The 19,047-nt window shown below is 42.9% G+C and overlaps 1 protein-coding gene across 3 annotated transcripts; it reads left to right on the forward strand.

The window, feature by feature from the left end:
- The first annotated feature begins 8,372 nt into the window (after positions 1–8,372).
- On the forward strand, positions 8,373–16,781 carry ODF4 (outer dense fiber of sperm tails 4). Of its 3 annotated transcripts, XR_006061376.2 has the most exons (4): positions 8,373–8,982; positions 12,390–12,585; positions 12,895–13,029; positions 13,223–16,781. XR_006061376.2 is itself a non-coding variant. In XM_042256664.2 (3 exons), the coding sequence occupies exons 1-2, from the start codon at positions 8,534–8,536 to the stop codon at positions 12,572–12,574; spliced, it is 630 nt and encodes a 209-aa protein (XP_042112598.1). In that variant the 5' UTR covers positions 8,373–8,533; the 3' UTR covers positions 12,575–13,029; positions 13,223–16,781. The 3 variants fall into 3 exon arrangements, 1 of the variants encoding a protein (XP_042112598.1); XR_009595333.1 differs by having other exon boundaries at positions 12,390–13,029; XM_042256664.2 differs by having other exon boundaries at positions 12,394–13,029.
- The last annotated feature ends 2,266 nt before the right edge of the window (positions 16,782–19,047 follow it).

The raw sequence follows: 19,047 nt of genomic DNA on the forward strand, positions 1-19,047 counted from the left end.
CAGACCAGGAGTACACACATTAGAGTTTGAGGAACATCACCTTCGACAGGCCCACATGAAGGAAGAATGCATATTTCATAGAGACAAAAGGGAGGGACCTTGCAGCATGTGGATTCTGGCCACAGAGATATCCTAGCAAGGCCAGGGGTCTGGGAGCTCATCAAGGAGGAGATTCATGCTAGAGTTTCTATTGGGGTGAGCTGGCCTGGGACGGGACTGTTTCTGAGTGTCACATAGGCAGCAAAGCACATCCACGTGGACAGTCAAGGAGTGACCAATAAGCTTGTGTTCTTGAGTCCATGTTCTAAGCCCAAGTCCGTATTCTCCAGGGGCTACTGTCCTAGAAGCATGGGTAAGCACCTGCCCTTACTAATGCAACAGTGGGACTCCTTCCTTTTCAGAAATCTCCCAGTCTCACACTCCATTCCAGCTGCCACTCTGTACTTGTGTGAGCACATGATCATTACTAGTTGACTGGTCAGCTTCTTTCTTTTGGGAAAGTGATCCCTTCCCACATCCATGTAGTTCATGGGCTGTCAATCAAGGCATCCGAGCCAGTCAGATGCTTGGGATTTGGAATCCTACCTAGAAATAGAGAAGGATGGAGGTTCAGGAGGATCTGGGGGACAATGGTGGGCAGAGAGAACAGTTCTTTTTTATTTTTAAAGAAACTTTAATTTTTATTTATTTATTATTATTATTAATATTATTATTAATTATAATACACATATTATTATTTATTATGTGTCCCTGGTCATGCACAGATATGGGATCTTGGTTCCCCAATCAAGGATCAAATCTGTGCCTCCTGCTTTGGGAGTGTGGAGTCTTAACCACTGGACCACCAGGCAAGTCCTGAGACACCAGCTCTTGGTAATGATTTGTCCATGCTCCCCTGGTCTCTGTTTAGTTCTAGGCCTGGATTTTCTGCTTTCTTTTTGAGTCTGTGCGTTCTCATTATCACCCAATATATTCCTTTTTGCCTAGCTTAGTCAGTCTGGGTTTGTGCTTGTAACTGAAGAACTCACACTGATACAAAATCTTACGAGATAATCGGTCAGTGCTGCTGCTAGCCCACAAGGGCCCTTTGTGCCTTCAACCTTGTGGTTAACAGGCGGCCCTTCTGAACAGATGTAGGGTTAGTTGGCTTGGCAGGGAGCAGCACTTTTATGTAGATGTAGAACAAAGTGCATCTACCTCCAGGCCACTGGGGACCCCTTGCTGGGGTATGGACGATGGAGCAGAATGAAGACTAGAGTTCAGTTCCTCCCCTCTGTGCCATGCGCTCTTGTGCAGTGCCCATCCTGCAACCGTACATGGAGACTCTCTTGTCAGACCCCTCACCCTTCCCTTCGGCTCTTTCTCTTCTTTCTGTCTTCTAGTTTACCTCTTCTAGGCTTTTATTCTGGCAACATCAAGGCTGATAACAGCTATGTTTACTTTCATAGCTGTGGTTGAGTCTTCCGTGCTTTGTCCATCTGTTGATTCTAAAATTGAAACTCAATAAACGGTGTTTACCTTATATATTGTGACTGTATTAATATCTTTCATTGCAGAGCTAGTAATCACTAAGATTACATTTCCTTTCTTGAGGAAATTGTGTTGGACTATTTTTAATTACCTTTTGAAAAACTGTATTTGATACCTTCACAAGTTTCTATGAAATATACATTCACAGTTATTTGTTGTTATTAAGTCGTGTCTGACTGTACGACCTCATGGACTGCAGCATGTCGGCTTCCCTGTCCCTCACTAACTCCCAGAGTGTGCTCAAATTCACGTCCATTGAATCGGTGATGCCATCCAATCATCTCATCCTCTGTCGTCCCCTTCTTCTCCTGCCTTCAATCTTTCTCAGCATCAGAGTCTTTTCCAATGAGCTGGCTCTTCACACCAGGTGGCCAAAGTGTTGGAGCTTCAGCTTTAGCATCAATCCTTCCAGTGAATATTCAAGGTTGATTTCTTTTAGGATTGACTGATTTGATCTCCTTACAGTGCAAGGGACTCTCAAGAGTCTTCTCTAACACTACAGTTCGAAAGCATCAATTCTTTGGCACTTGGTCAAATGATTCTAATGTAATGAATCACCCAACTCAGGAACCAATAGCCTATTGCCTACTGGTGTATGTACCAGTGTAACCCTCTCTGTCCCATTTCCTTGCCCCCCCTGAGAAATAGCCACTATTCTACATTTTGTGTTTATCATTCCACTGCTTTTTAAAACATGCCATGCAATCATAATAGAATGTATGTTTCAACAATGTTTTGCTTAGTTGTGCTTATTTATAATCTCTTTATAAATGGTATCATATCTGTGGCATAGTTTTCTGGGAGCTATAGTTCTCAGGAAACATTGTACTGTCTAGATTCTTCCATATTGTATTGTGCTGCATATGATTTCTCATTCCTAGTAGGGCCAGCCCCTTCCCACAACACTGGTCCCTCCTGGCATAGAACACACTTCACAGTTATTCCTGCCTGTAACTGAGGAAGCTAGGGAATTTGCCCACCAACTCCCTATCTGTCATTAGTTTGCAGGTCAGCCTTCAGACTTGGGTGATACTGACCGTGGTTACTGGTTGGGGCATAGGCTTGGATTACTGTGATATTGAATGGTTTGCCTTGGAAACAAACAGAGATCATTCTGTCGTTTTGAAATTGCATCCAAGTACTGCATTTCGGACTCCCTTGTTGACCATGATGGCTACTCCATTTGTTCTAAGGGATTCCTGTCCACAGTAGTAGATATAATGGTCATCTGAGTTAAATTCACCCATTCCAGTTCATTTTAGTTCGCTGATTCCTAGAATGTCGACGTTCACTCTTGTCATCTCCTGTTTGACCACTTCCAATTTGCCTTGATTCATGGACCTGACATTCCAGGTTCCTATGCAATATTGCTATTTACAGCGTCGGACCTTGCTTCTATCACCACAACTGGGTATTGTTTTTGCTTTGGCTCCATCCCTTCATTCTTTCTGGAGTTATTTCTCCAGTGATCTCCAGTAGCATATTGGGCACCTACTGACCTGGGGAGTTCCTCTTTCAGTATCCTATCATTTTGCCTTTTCATACTGTTCATAGGGTTCTCAAGGCAAGAATACTGCAGTGGTTTGCCATTCCCTTCTCCAGTGGACCACATTCTGTCAGACCTCTCCACCATGACCTGCCCGTTTTGGGTAGCCCCACGGGCATGGCTTAGTTTCATTGAGTTAGACAAGGCTGTGGTCCTAGTGTGTTTAGATTGACTAGTTTTCTGTGATTATGGTTTCAGTGTGTCTGCCCTCTGATGCCCTCTTGCAACACCTACCGTCTTACTTGGGTTTCTCTTACCTTGGACGTAGGGTATCTCTTCACGGCTGCTCCAGCAAAGTGCAGCCGCTGCTCCTTACCTTGGACAATATCACAGTAATCCAAGCCTATGCCCCAACCAGTAATGCTGAAGAAGCTGAAGTTGAACGGTTCTATGAAGATCTATAAGACCTTTTAGAACTAACACCCCCAAAAGATGTCCTTTTCATTATAAGGGACTGGAATGCAAAAAGTAGAAAGTCAAGAAACACCTGGAGTAACAAGCAAATTTGGCCTTGGAGTACGGAATGAAGCAGGGCAAAGGCTAATAGAGTTTTGCCAAGAGAATGCACTGGTCATAGCAAACACCCTCTTCCAACAACACAAGAGAAGACTCTACACATGCACATCACCAGATGGTCAACACCAAAATCAGATTGATTATATTCTTTACGGCCAAAGATGGAGAAGCTCTATAGAGTCGGCAAAAACAAGACTGGGAGCTGACTGTGGCTCAGATCATGAGCTCCTTATTGCCAACTTCAGACTTAAATTGAAGAAAGGAGGGAAAACCACTAGACCATTCAGGTATGACCTAAATCAAATCCCTTATGATTATACAGTGGAAGTGAGAAATAGATTTAAGGGACTAGATCTGATAGAGTGCCTGATGAACTATGGACGGAGGTTCGTGACATTGTACAGGAGACAGAAATCAAGACCATCCCCATGGAAAAGAAATGCAAGAAAGCAAAATGGCTGTCTGAGGAGGACTTACAAATAGCTGTGAAAAGAAGAGAAGCGAAAAACAAAGGAGAAAAGGAAAGATATAAGCATCTGAATGCAGAGTTCCAAAGAATAGCAAGGAGAGATAAGAAAGCCTTCCTCAGCAATCAATGCAAAGAAATAGAGGAAAACAACAGAATGGGAAAGACTAGAGATCTCTTCAAGAAAATTAGAGACACCAAGGGAACATTTCATGCAAAGATGGGCTCGATAAAGGACAGAAATGGTAGGGCTCTAACAGAAACAGAAGATATTAAGAAGAGGTGGCAAGAATACACAGAAGAACTGTACAAAAAGATCTTCACAACCCAGATAGTCATGATGGTGTGATCACCCACCTAGAGCCAGACATCCTGGAATGTGAAGTCAAGTGGGCCTTAGAAAGCATCACTATGAACAAAGCTAGTGGAGGTGATGGAACTCCAGTTGAGCTATTTCAAATCCTGAAAGATGATGCTGTGAAAGTGCTGCACTCAATATGCCAGCACATTTGGAAAACTCAGCAGTGGCCACAGGACTGGAAAAGGTCAGTTTTCATTCCAATCCCAAAGAAGGGCAATGCCAAAGAATGCTCAGAATACCACATAATTGGACTCATCTCACACGCTAGTAAAGTAATGCTCAAAATTCTCCAAGCCAGGCTTCAGCAATACGTGAACTGTGAACTTCCAGATGTTCAAGCTGGTTTTAGAAAAGGCAGAGGAACCAGAGATCAAATTGCCAACATCTGCTGGATCATCAAAAAAGCAAGAGAGTTCCAGAAAAACATGTATTTCTGCTTTATTGACTATGCCAAGCTTTTGACTGTGTGGATCACAATACACTGGAAAATTCTGAAAGAGATGGGCATACCAGACTACCTGACCTGCCTCTTGAGAAATCTGTATGCAGGTCAGGAGGCAGCAGTTAGAACTGGACATGGAACAACAGACTGGTTCCAAATAGGAAAAGGAGTACGTCAAGGCTATTTATTGTCACCCTGCTTATTTAACTTATATTCGGAGTACATCATGAGAAACGCTGGGCTGGAGGAAGCACAAGCTGGAATCAAGATTGCTGGGAGAAATATCAATAACCTCAGATATGCAGATGACATCACTCTTTTTTTTTTTTTCCAAGCTGGTTTTATTTATTTATTTATTTATTTATTTATTTTTTTCCCCTGTGGCAATTTTAGTTTTTTATTTTTTTAAATTTAAAAATCTTTAATTCTTACATGCGTTCCCAAACATGAACCCCCCTCCCACCTCCCTCCCCATAACATCTCTCTGGGTCATCCCCATGCACCAGCCCCAAGCATGCTGCATCCTGCGGATGACATCACTCTTATGGCAGAAAGTGAAGAGGAACTAAAAAGCCTCTTAATGAAAGTGAAAGAGGAGAGTGAGAAAGTTGGCTTAAAGCTCAACATTCAGAAAACGAAGATCATGGCATCCGGTCCCATCACTTCATGGGAAATAGATGGGAAACAGGGGAAACAGTGGCAGACTTTATTTTTGGGGGGCTCCAAAATCACTGCAGATGGTGATTGCAGCCATGAAATTAAAAGACGGTTACTCCTTGGAAGGAAAGTTATGACCATCTTAGACAGCATATTCAAAAGCAAAGACATTACTTTGCCAACAAAGGTCCATCTAGTCAAGGCTATGGTTTTTCCAGTGGTCATGTATGGATGTGAGATTTGGACTGTGAAGAAAGCTGAGCGCTGAAGAATTGATGCTTTTGAACTGTGGTGTTGGAGAAGACTCTTGAGAGTCCCTTGGACTGCAAGGAGATCCAACCAGTCCATCCTAAAGAAGATCGATTCTGGGTGTTCATTGGAAGGACTGATGCTAAAGCTGAACTCCAATACTTTGGCCACCTCAAGGGAAGAGTTGACTCATTGGAAAAGACAATGATGCTAGGAGGGATTGGGGGCAGGAGGAGAAGGGGACGATAGAAGATGAGATGGCTAGATGGCATCACTGACTTGATGGACGTGAGTCTGAGTGAACTCCGGGAGTTGGTGATGGACAGGGAGGACTGTCATGCTGCGATTCATGGAGTCACAAAGAGTCAGATATGACTGAGCGACTGAACTAAACTGAACTGAACTGACCATGGTTAATGGGATGGCACTCATCCTTGGTAGGGCCAGAGAATATTTGGGATTAGAATGGAGTGATCTTTGCTCTGGTGGCTAAAGGTGTAAGATGGACTGTGCTGTGTGTAAGATGGACTGTGCTGGGTGTAAGGGCCACGTTTCTCACCATGTGGATGAGAGAAAAGGAGGAGGGTGGTTTCCAGAGAAAGAAAAAGATACTCAGGGAGGGACTTCCCTGGTGGCAAAGTGGATAAGAATCCGCCTGCCAGTAGAGGGAACACAGGTTTGATCCCTGGTTCAGGAAGATTCCATGTACTGCAGAGGAGCTAAGCCCATGGGCCACAACTGCTGATGCATCTGTGTGTCTAAGACGAGCCACTGCAACGAGACATCCCCGCTCACCACAACTAGAGAAAGCCCTGGAGCAGCAGTGAAGACCCAGAACAACCAAAAGGAATAAATGCATTAATAAAATAAATAAATACATTTTTTTAAAAAAGATGCTCAAGGAGGAGCAAGACCAGAGTCCAAGTTCTGTGATCTGAATATTTGTGTTCCTCAAATTTCTATGTTGGGAAAGTAACCCACAAGGTGAAGGTTTGAGGAGGTGGGAGGCTCCACTTTCATGAATAGGAGTAACGTCCTTATAAAAGAGACCCCACACAGGGATCCCTAGCTTCACCTGAGGACACAGCAAGAAGTCTGTGACCTGGAATTGGGCTATCACCCAAATATGCCAATTATGGTTGTATGGCACCATGATCTTGGACTTCCAGCCTCCAAAACTATGAGAAATGTTTCTGTTGTTTATAAATTCTACAGTCTATGAACCCTGGTGTGCTGCAGTCCACAGGGTTGCAAAGAGTCGGACACGACTACGCGACTGAACAACTCTATGGTATGTTGTTATAGCTGACCGAGTGGATTAAGACACAGAGGAAGAGTCCTCACAGGATTTGAATTCATGATTCTAATTATTCTGAGTTCCAGCTGTGCACATGATCTCATGATCTATAATTAACTACCCTTTGGCTTAAATTAATTTCAGTTCCATTCCATCATTTGCAGTCACCCGTCAGCAAGGATGCCTGCTAAACACCTCTGTGTTTTTGCTCTTTCTTCTTTGCTTGCTGGTGAGAGTGCAAAACAATGAAAACAATATCAATAATGACGCTGCTTGGGCCTTCCCTGGTGATCCAGAGGCTAAGACTCTGTGCTCCCAATGCAGGGGGCCAGGGTTCAGTTCCTGGTCAGGGAACTTGATCCTACATGCTGCAGCTAAGGCCAGGAACAGCCAAATAAATAAATACAATAAATAAATATTTTAAAATAATATCTCCACTTTCTGGGAATTTACTATGAACAAAAGATTGCTTTTTGTTCATTATCTCATTCAATACTCAAACCAAATCTAGACAAGTATTGTCCCATGTTACAGATGAGTAAACTAAGACACAAAGAAGCTATATGAGTCTTCCAGGTTCATAAAGCCATTAAGAGGAAGACCCCTAATTCATCTCTTGTGTTGCTGGATCGAAAGCCTTTGTTCTTAACCATGTGTATCACTCTCTTCACAAAGTGAATCAACTCTGGTGGGATTCAGACTCACAGCCTGAATTTAAAAGGCTTGTTCCTCACAAGAATTCCAGGGGCTAACTGAGGTCTGGAAGCCACAGTGATCAGGTGCCTCGGGTGACTCAGATTTATTTTCCTATAGATCAAAAGGCAGCTTAGGAAAATCTCAGACTGTATGACACTCTCATGTCCCCTCCTGGTCCTGTGTCTTTCCCCTCTGGTGCTGAGGAAAAAAAAATAAAAGGGAAAAAGTAAAAAGAGGGGAAGGGGTGGGAACTGTGGACCAGAAATGAGTAGAGGTGGGGGAAGTAGGGAGAAGGTTGGTGACACCTGTGGGAGGCATATCCAACCATCTCCCTGGGGATAAGCTCCTCCCCTTCTCCTGTTCCATCCGTGAGTACTTGGGGGTGGGGTTAGGGCAGAGGATGTGGGAAAAGCAAAGGAGACCCTCAGCAACCAGGGCTCTTAGAGGAAGGAGGCATCACACGCACAGTTCTGAGTTGAGGCCCCAGAGGAGCAAGGTTTCCAGAAAGAGTTTGAGCTGAAGATGTGAGCCCCTTCTGCCAGTTGATGCCCCTCCTCCCTCCATAAAGGAATATTCCATGGCAGTTAGGGGCCCTCTACTGCTGAATGGGCTGTTCTTTTCCAGACGCCAGGTGCTGTGGTGGCCACTGCTCTGCCTGATGAAAATATTTAAATGATGAAGGACAACTGACACTGGCAAGGGAAGGGGGAGATGGGGTGGAGGATAGAAGCGGAGTCAGGGAGTACTCAACATGGCGACAGGAAACATTAGGGATGAATTCCCTGGGTCAAGAGGAGAAAGTGATGAACATCAGAAGCCTGGAAAGGGCTGAGAGGGCTGGAAAGCAGGATGGGGTGGCAGTGAGCCCGGGACAAGAGGAAGGGGTGCAGAACTGTGTCTCCACCCATGACAGTAACTGGTCAGTGATTAACGGCCACGGCCTGAAGCTCCACAGGGTTTCTCGGCTGCTCCTGCAGGGCAGGATTACACACAGCTCCCGCTGGATAACGCAGGTGTTGGCCTCAGAGCTCAGCCTGCTCGCCTTCATCCTGCTGGTGGTCGTGGTCTTCTCCAAGAAATGGCTGTGCTTCGAGAGGATCCGTTTCTACCAGCACTGGCCCATGAACATCACCACCAAAATCTACACATCAGTTCACATAATGTCCCTGGGGCTCCTGCATATCTACAAATCCAAGAGCTGTTCCAACTCAGAATGGGAAAGGTGAGACCCTTACTCTCTCATCCCACCCCAAGGACTCCAGCTTGCCTTGGCCTTGACCTCTGTACCCCAGTATTCTTGGCCCTTCCCTCTAGTCAGCCCCACTTTTTTTGACCAGTAAGATGGTTCTACTGGCCCTGAGACCCCCCCAGGGATCATTGTTCCTCCTCAGTTGGGCAAACCACTTCTCCTGCCCCAATGGGACAGCTCACAGCCAAGTCTGTCTTTACAGAAATGTTGTGAGGGACTTGGATTCTGGGGGTTTGTGAATCACTCATTAATGACCCAGTTCACTATTATCCTGGGAGAAGAGCCCTAGGGGGTTGGGAATCTCCTTCCTCAAGGCTTTTGGACCCAGAGCTTGAGGAGTCCTCAGAATGCAGGCTTTCGCTCTTCTGGGCCAGCTCTGTGTTTCCGTCTCTGGTTACCTTGCTCCTTCCTCCTTCCCAGAGTTCTTGCAGCTACTCCATTTCCTATTCTTGTTAATTTCACCTCTGCTATTCCCTCACCTCCCCCTCCCAGGTTTGGGTCTCCTTTCTCAACATTTGTGGAAAACCAGAACTTTTTTTTAACCCCTGAATTTCACTTCTTGACCTTATTGACTTTTTTTTTTTTAAGTTACACAGCCATAGACAACTTCCCTGGCAGACCAGTGGTTAAGCCTTCACCTTCCAGTGCAGGGGTGCAAGTTCCATCCCTGGTCAATGGGAGCTAAGATCCCATATGCCTGGCAGCCAAAAAAACAAAACAGAAAACTGAAGCAGTACTGTAACAAATTCAATAAAAGCTTCAAAAAAAAAAAATCTCCACATTAAGAAAAAAAGTTCAGTTCAGTTCAGTTCAGTCGCTCAGTCATGTCCGACTCTTTGCAACCCCATGAATTGCAGCACGCCAGGCCTCCCTGTCCATCACCAACTCCCAGAGTTCACTCAGACTCACGTCCATCGAGTCGGTGATGCCATCCAGCCATCTCATCCTCTGTCATCCCCTTCTCCTCCTGCCTCCAATCCCTCCCAGCATCAGTCTTTTCCATTGAGTCAAAAGTTACACAGCCATTATTTACTTTCATTATGAAAGTGGTGGTGCTTTAGTTGCTAAGTTTTGATTAACTCTTGAGACCCCCATGAACTGTAACCCTCCAGGCTTCTCAGTCCAAGGGATTTTCCAGGCAAGAATACTGGGTGGGGTGGGGGCAGGGGCTGCCATTTCTGTCTCTAGGGGATCTTCCCAGCCTAGGGATTCCCAGACCTGTGTCTCCTTCATTGCAGGCAGTCTCCTGCATTAGCAGGCAGGTTCTTTACCACTGAATCACCAGGGAAGCCCCACCATGAAAGTAAAACATCCTTATTCCAATAAATATGGGGCAACAAAAGCTATCATTATTAGCAACGTTATTTTATTTGCTTAAGTTAATCCCCTATCAACTCTAAGAGCTAGGGAAATTATCCTCATATTACAGATAGGAAAATGAGACTCAGGTCACCTTGCTCAAGATCATAAACCTATTAGGCTGAACCACAAGATGGGCCAATTTTTGACCTCTTTTCACCTGATCAGATTCATACATAATAACCTAATAATGGCAGGTTTACAATTATAACTCAGATGTGTCTGGCTCAAAAATGTAATCAACTACATGAGTTTTTGCTCTATAGGTTACTCAAAGACAGTCACTACTGGATGTTTATTCAGCACTCAATTTTTTTCCAGGCTTCTTTTTTAAAAAAATTGAACACGTTTTGAATAATTTTTACATAGTTTTATTCATTCTTCATAAACTATTTTATATATTTTAGATTATTTTTATTACTTATTTTGTATTATTTAAAAATTTATGAGATATAATAAACACCCCATATTAAGACTATACTATTCAACTTAATAGATTTATTAATTGTGACTTGACTATCTTATTTATCTATTCTTGGCAAATTTATTTCCAATTTCATACTTAAGAAAAAAAGACCAACAAAGCTTACTAATCATGAAGTTTTTCCTGTGTTTAGTATCTCTGGAATAGATTTCCTAAAGTGGGTTTAATGGATCAAAGAGTATAACCATCATAAGGCTTTTAAAAAAAATTTTCCATGTTGCTTTCAAAAAGTGTGAAAACAATTTATGCTTCCACTAACAATGTACGAAGAGGCTGTTTCATTGTAACTTTCTCAGCAATGACTGTTTATTATTTTTTTAAATTTTATTTTATCAAAGTATAATTGATTTAAAATGTTGTGTTAATTTCTGCTCTATAGCAAAGTGATTCAGTTATACACATACATATTTTTTCATATTCTTTTTAAAGTTATGACTGTTAACTTTAAATACATGAATATATTATTTTTTTAATTTAAAAAGTTGCACAATTATTGTTAGAATGCAGAAAGTTTAAGAAAGAAAATAAAAATCACCTAAAATTTCTTCACACAGATATAATTACCGTTGACATTGTAATGGATTTACTTCTAGTCTTTTGTGTATCTATATAAAATAAATACAAATAAATATACATATAGCTTTATTTTTGTTTTAACAAATATATATTTTAATTTTTCAAAGTTGTAATCATTTTACATGCTCAGTGTTGTAAACTCCACTTTTCAGTGGTAAGCATATTATTTGTATCATAAAATAATTATTCTATAAATATCTATGTTAAAAATTGATTACATAATATACGGACACAGTGAAAATTCAAAAAACACAACAGATTAAAGTGAGCCTTCCACCTTCCAAGTTCCCTCCTTAGATTCTATCTGGAGACAATGATCTATCATATCCTGGTTTTTAATGAACACATAATAATGTAATGTGCAGGTACCTTATAACTTAACAGCTCTCTTGTTAGACATATAAATAATTTTGGAAAGAAGATCTCTGTACATAAATTTTGATGCATATCTTGGATTGTTTCTTTAACATAAATTCCAAGAGGATCTATTGCTGGGGCAAAGGGTCTTAAAAATTTAGATTTGGGTAGCATCTCTGATCACACATCAGAGATCCTACCAGTGGTATGTGAAAGCACCTGTTTTCTCTAAATCCTTTCTTACACTAGATATGATCAATTTTGTTTTGATATTTGCTAATTTGATAGACCAAAAAAAATCACATTTAATTTGCAGTTTTTATTGTTGAGTTTCATGTTTTTATTGGACATCAGTATTTTTTTTTGAGAACTGCAGTTCAAGTTGCCTGTCCAGCTTCTCCTTTGAGGCATTTGTTTTCATATGGTTGGAGTTATCACACAATCTCCATATCAAGAATCTTTGCCTATTTAATAAGTGAAAATGATGTTTTATTATTGTCATCTCAAATGTGCATTTGTCTGGTTGTTTCCTTGTATTTGCTCATTCGATTATATTTTGTCTTTTGTGAATCTTTAGTTCATCCTGTTTTCTCATTTTCCCTAGACAGTTTTAAGCTGTGGACAAATCACCCAGCTTTTGGGGTGGCCAAGATTACCCTCTGCCTGGCCTTGGGGCTGGGCATCATCCTCACCATCTGGTTGCACCTGCCGTATATACCTGGTCTTCAGAAATTGTCCTTTTTCAGCTGGATTGGGACTGTCATGAGCTTCTGTGAAGGTGCCCTCTAGCTCTGGAAAAGGTCCTTAGTTTCTCCTAACCCTCATCTTCCTGGCACTTCTTCCTCTTCCTTTTTTGGGGAGTGGGGTTTGGGTTTGTGGGTGGTGGGAGAACAGAACTAGTAGTTGTTGACTGAGAACTGAGTTCCATCGATTCCTGGTCACTGGCAGGGTGGAGGTGGAGAGGTCAATTCCCGTGAACCTCTGGGACCGCGTGCTCTGTGTGTGCTGATGGGGGTTGTGGTTTGTGACTGTAGTTCAGCAGATGAGGAAGAATGCTTTTGGAATTCTCGAGTGAAAATAAGACCCCCTTGCTCCCCTTTGTCTCCTAGCTTTCTTCATTTTCTTCACCCTCATACTGTTCCCTGTTAACGTCTGGCTCTTCGAGTTGAGAAAGAATTTATCAATCCCCCTCTGCTGGAGCTACTTCACTGGTTGGCTGGTGTTTATCCTGTATGTAATCTGTGGTGAGTGACCCAGAGGACCCTGGGAAGCAGGGAACACAGGTGGGTCGGGGCAGAGAAAGTGTGGAGGGAGAGGGCTGTCAATCCCCAGGGATAGGTTCTTAGGGACTTTTCTTCCCCTTGGCCTCACTTTGCTTGCCACTTGTTCCTCCCAATCTCTGACTTTCCTCTCCCCTTTCTCCTTGTCCTTTCCCAGCAGTCCTCTGCTACTTCAACCATGGAAATTTCTGGTGTCTGGTTCTGAGCCATCCCGCCAGCAGCAGCGGCAGTTCCAGCTCCGAACATGAATCTGTAAGTGAGCCGGTTACCTCCAGCACAACTGTCACCCAGGAGGAAGTCCTGCACCCTGAGCAAAAGATGGCATCTCTGGCTCCAAGTCCTGTTTATTCCTCTAACTCTGCCTCCTCATCCTTCCTCTCTCCAAACACTGAAGTAGGTTGGTCTTCATCACTGCAAGGAATTAGAGAGGGAGGACTTTAGGCCAGCTCTGCACACCTCGTCCTTGTTCCTGCCTTGCCTACAGCTTAGATGATGTAGAATAAATTGTCTCTTATTTTTCATGTCCAGCAGTTGTTGAGACAAGACAAGAGCTTGAAGAAGCAGAGGAAGGGAAGATGAACAAGTGTGTTTCCCAGTTCTTTCTGCCGAGGGGCCTTTCGGCACACTTTGGTCCTCAAGCTTGCCCATCTCTCCCCTGAGCAAGCACACTTGTATACAGGCAAACACCTCTGGGAGCTAAACTTCTTTCAACTTTGTTACCTCTGCCCTAACATTTGTTATTAGTAGCTGGAGAGTCATCAGGGGAGAAATATCACTATTGAACTTGATGGTTTACTCACAGTGAAGGGTTCAAAAGCAGAACGACCCAAGGGTAAAGAAACAGGTTAAACAAGGAGAGCACAATAGAGGGTATGGTTGTGCCCCCAGCAGCAATCCCACCTGTAGTGTCCAGCTCTGATGACTGAGGACTCAAAAAGCCCTGTGTCTCGGTACCACCAGCATCAACTCAAACTGTACCACCACCACCTTCACCAGCTCCTCCACCACCACCTCCACCTCCACCACCTGAAACTCCTCCATTGCCACCCCTAACTTCACCTCCCTGACTCTCTGGCTGTTACAGCTTTCTACTCCATCTCCCATGCCCACCACTCTGTAATAACAAGACTGACACGGAGCAAGAAAGGAAAACAGTAGGATCAGGCCCTGTGGTCAAAAGACAAGTTACACATGCGTGCTATAAACCCAGGCTCACAAAGACACGTGGCCTCTGGTTTAGGTAGTGCTGGCCGAGACTACTGGGATTTGGATATCTTGCACTTTGCTGGCCTTGTATGACTGATCCATTATCACATTATATCCCTCCAGCTAGAGCCCTGATGCCAGTAAGCTGGAGGAGTTCAGGGACAAATTGTGAGTGGATTGGATATGTTAAAAATATGTATGTGTTTATTATTGAACCATATCATATCGCTGTTTCAGCAGTTAAATATCAACAATTTCATATGATTCAACCTAATATATATGCAATTTCATATGATTCAATCTAATATATATGCCTGATATCTATTTTATTTGAGCTTTTATTTCTTTAAAGATTCCTATCTTTACCCTACCTGACTAGCAGCTGTGGAATTTCTAACCTAGCTTCAAGCAAATATTCTGAACAAAGAACCTAACAACTGGGCAGAACAGACATTCCACAAACCCCTACTCAGGGTCCTCCTTATGCTCCTCTCAGGGGTAGCTAGCAAGGGTTTGTGGGAGGATTTATTGAATCAGTCATCCTGAGGAAGGGAAGGGACACAAAACGTAGGCGTGTCATGACCACTGCCTTAGAAATAGATAAAATCTAATTAGAGAAAGTGATTCTGTAATTCTGTAGGAGTCATTCACTCAAGTGCCTACAGAGGCTAGGCAGGTAACCTAAATAAATATGGGGGCCACTATTCCAGTCTATATAATTTTCCTCTTTTGATAAAGACCTGGTGTATTATTTATTGCTGGATAACAAATTACCCCCAAATTTAGCCACTTAAAATAATTAATATTTATTATCTCGCATGGTTTGTGGGGTCAAGAATCTGGGAGCAACTTAGCTGAATTGTTCTTGCTCAGGTTCTCTCATGATGTGACAGTCAGGATGTCGGATGAGTCATCTGAAGTCTGCTGATGTCATCTGAAGGCTTGACTGGGGCTGGAGGATCCACTTCTAATATGGTTCACTGGTAGGGCTGCTGGCAGGAAGCCTCAGTTCCTTCCCACAAGGGCTGCTTCAGGGCTAGCTACCCCCACAGAGAGCCATTGAAGAGAGCAACGAGGAGGAAGCTCCAGTGCCTTTTATGACCTAGTGTTGGGAGAGATCCTCCATCACTTCCATCATAGTTCTATTGGTTGGAAGCAAGTCACTAGCTTCACCCCGCACTCAAGGGGAGGGGAGTTAAGATCTACCTATTGAGGGAAAGAGTATCAAGAATTTGTGGGGCAACTTCCTTGGTGGTCCAGCAGTTAAGACTCCATGCTTCCTCTGCAGGTGGCACGGGTTAGATCCCTGGTTGGGAAACAAAGATCCCATATGCCACACAGTGTGTCCAAATTAAAAAAAGAGAGAATTTGTGGGTATATTTTAAAGTCACCAGAGTCTGCCTTCAGGTCGTACATTATTTGCATTCCCCCCACAAGCAAAACATGCTTACCTATCCCAAGGCCCCTCAAAGTCTCATCCCATTCCAATATCAATTAGCTGAAACTTTGGAATCTTGCTGTGTTATAAATGATGGAGTTAGGTCCCCCTTGTGAGGTCTTTAAGACCTGTTCCAACTTGGCTGTGGCAATGCCACTTGAGAGGCAAAAGAAATTAGACGCTCCTATGGGACATCCTCTGGTGGTCTAGTGGCTAAGACTCTATGCTCCCAATGCAGGGGGCCTGGGTTCAATCCTTGGGTCAGGGAACTAGATCTCACATGCTGCAACTAAGACCCAGTGCAGCAAAACAAACAAACAAACAAAACAAAACAAAAAAAAAAAACAAAAAAAACCCCTAAATATTAAAAAAAAGAAAGAAATTAGAGGTCCTAGAAGAGGGGGACATGGCATGACACATGGGAAGAACACCCTGGGAACAGGCTCAAGTGAGCAGATGGACAACTGAGAGAGAGAGAGAGTGTGAGGACCTGGGGGAAAATGTCATTATTGGGGTCAGGGTGGAGTCCACAAGCAAAAGGCGTGAGGAGATTTACTGGTGCATTTGAGTGTCACTAGGTCACAGAGATGGGGAGGCCCAGAAGAGGAACTTGTGGCAGGAACTAAACCAGCCAGACCCCTCTGGTACACCTGGTTACCTGGTCACCTGGTGAGGCATCAGGAAAATATGAATGTTCAGAATTTTGCAATACATTTGCCTGTTGTTATGGACTGAGTTTTGTTTCCCCCCAAATTCATGTGTTAAAGCCTTAATTCTCAGTACCTCAGAAAGTGACTATGCTTGGAGACAGGGTCTTTAAAGAGGTGATTAAATTAAAATGAGGTTATAGGGTGGGCCCTACACAAACTGACTGGTATCCTTATAAGAAGAGACGAGGAATAGAGACATCAGGGTTGTGTATGCATAGAAGAAAGACCACATGAAGACACAGAGAAGGTGACCACCAGCAAACCAAGTAGGAAGATCTCAGAAGAAACCAAACCTGTGTATACCTTGATCTTAGCTCTAGTCTCCAGAAGTGTGAGAAAATAAATCTCTGTTGTTTAAACCACCCAGTATTTGGTCCTTTGTTATGGCAGTCCTAGAAACCAACACGCCACCTAAATCAAGTCCAAGAATAGATGAGGGTCTTTGGATGTTATTCCCTAAGTACATCTCCTGGACACCTGTGAGCTAAAGAGACAAGTGATTATCCCCTGCACACCCAGGATACAAGGGTGGGACAGTCAAAGGATAACAATGGTACACATTACCGTTTAAAAAGGAGGGACATAAGGGACTTCCCTGGTGGTCCACTGGCTAAGACTCCTTGCTCCCACTGCAGGGGGCAAGGGTTCGATCCCTGGTAGGGGAACTAAGATTCCACATGCTGCAATGTGCAGCTGAAAAGAATAAATAAATAAATAATTTAAAAAGGAGGGATATGAGAGGCACACAGGAGTCACTGGTTCATAGCAGTTCTGATATCCAGCTGGGAAAATGTTGAAATCTCCTTGATTAGGACTCAGCCTATCTCTGCCCAGGAGTGAGTCTCCATGAGTCTCTTTTTATTATTTTTTTAAAGATAAAATCCATATACCATAAAATTTACCATTTAAAAGTGTATACGTTGGTAGTTTTAGTATATTTATGTTGTGCAACCATCACCACTATTCAATTCCAGAACATTTTTACCACTCAAATCACTCTGCATTCCCTGCCCAGTCCCTGGCAACTACTAATCTACTTCCTATGGATTGCCCTATTCTGGGCAATTCAGTTAAATGGAATCATACAATATGTGACCGTCTGTGTCTGGCTTCTTCTATTTAGCATAATGCTGTCAAGGTTTGTTCATATTATAAAGTATGTCACTACTTCATTCTGGTTTATGGATGAATAATATTTCACTGCATGGATATGATATATTTTATTTATCTATTTGTAAGCTGATGGACATTTGGGACTTTGGGCTCTCATGCATAATTTTGCTATAAATATGAATATGTAAATTTTCATACATAATGTTTTCAGTTTTCTAGGGAATGTAAATAGTGGAATTTCTGGGTCACATGGTAATTTCCACAGTATCAAATGTTGGCAGTAGTGTGGAGTAACAGGAACTCTCCTTCATTGTTGGTGGGAATGCAGAATGGTGCAACCACTTCGGAAGACAGTTTGAAAATTTCTTAGCAAACTAGATATACTGTTACCATATGATCCTGCAGTTACACGCCTAGGTATTTACCCCAATGAACTGAAAACTTATGCCCATACACAAACTTGCATTTAATTATAGCAACTTTACTTATAATTGCCCCAAATTGGAAGCAACCTAAATGTCCATCAGTGGGTGAATGGAGGGAATTCCCTGGCGGTCCAGTGGTTAGGACTTGGTGCTTTCACTGTCAGGGTCCTGGGTTCAATCCCTGGTCAGGGAACTAAGATCCCACACACAAGTCAAACAAACAAACAAAAAAAGACTGTTTGCATGGAATCCTGCTTCTGTAAGCCCAAGAGTTACTGCCCTGTATCCTCATGTTCATAGGTCCCCAGGCCTAGGGACTGGTCACAGGAAGGCAAAGTTGTCCGCCCTCTTAGTAGGACTCTGACAAAAAATTGGCGGGTGGGGGAGACATAATTTCAAATTTACAGAAAATTTGCAAGAACAGTACAAAAGTTGCAAGGACAGTACAAAGAATTCCTTTATATTCTTCACCCAGATTTCCCCAAATGTTAATATTACTACATCTGCTTTGTATCTCTTCTTTCTTCCCTCCCTACCTCTCTCCCTCATTCCCTCTCTCCCCCTCCACACCCTTTTTTTCCCTCTACTGTTTGAGATTAAGTTGCAGACATGATGCCCCTTTACCTCCAAATACTTCAGTGTCTAGTCTTAAAAACAAGGTGCATAACCACACCTTGTTTTCCATAACAACAGTGTAAGTCTCAAGATCAGGAAATTCACACTGATATCATAATATAAGCTTCAAATAATATTCAGATTTTGCCAATTATCCCCGTGATATCCACTATAAAAGAAAATCCTGGATCATGCATCATATTCAGTCGCCACGTCTCTTTCACCCACTTTAACTGGAAGAGTTTCTCAGTCTTTCAATGCCTTCCTAACATTGAGCAGCTATTTTGTAGGATGCCCCTCCATCTGGGTTAGTCCCATGTGTCTTCATAATTACATTGAGGTGATACATTTTTGGTAGAAATGTCACAGAAATGTTGCTGTGTTCTCAGTGCATCATATCAAGAGGCACCGGCACCAGTACCAGTACCAACATTGGGATGTTTATTTGGTCACCACCTTAAGGTAGTGTCTGCCA

This window comes from Ovis aries, chromosome 11 (genome assembly GCF_016772045.2).
Source record: "Ovis aries strain OAR_USU_Benz2616 breed Rambouillet chromosome 11, ARS-UI_Ramb_v3.0, whole genome shotgun sequence".
In the NCBI taxonomy this organism is placed as follows: domain Eukaryota; kingdom Metazoa; phylum Chordata; class Mammalia; order Artiodactyla; family Bovidae; genus Ovis; species Ovis aries.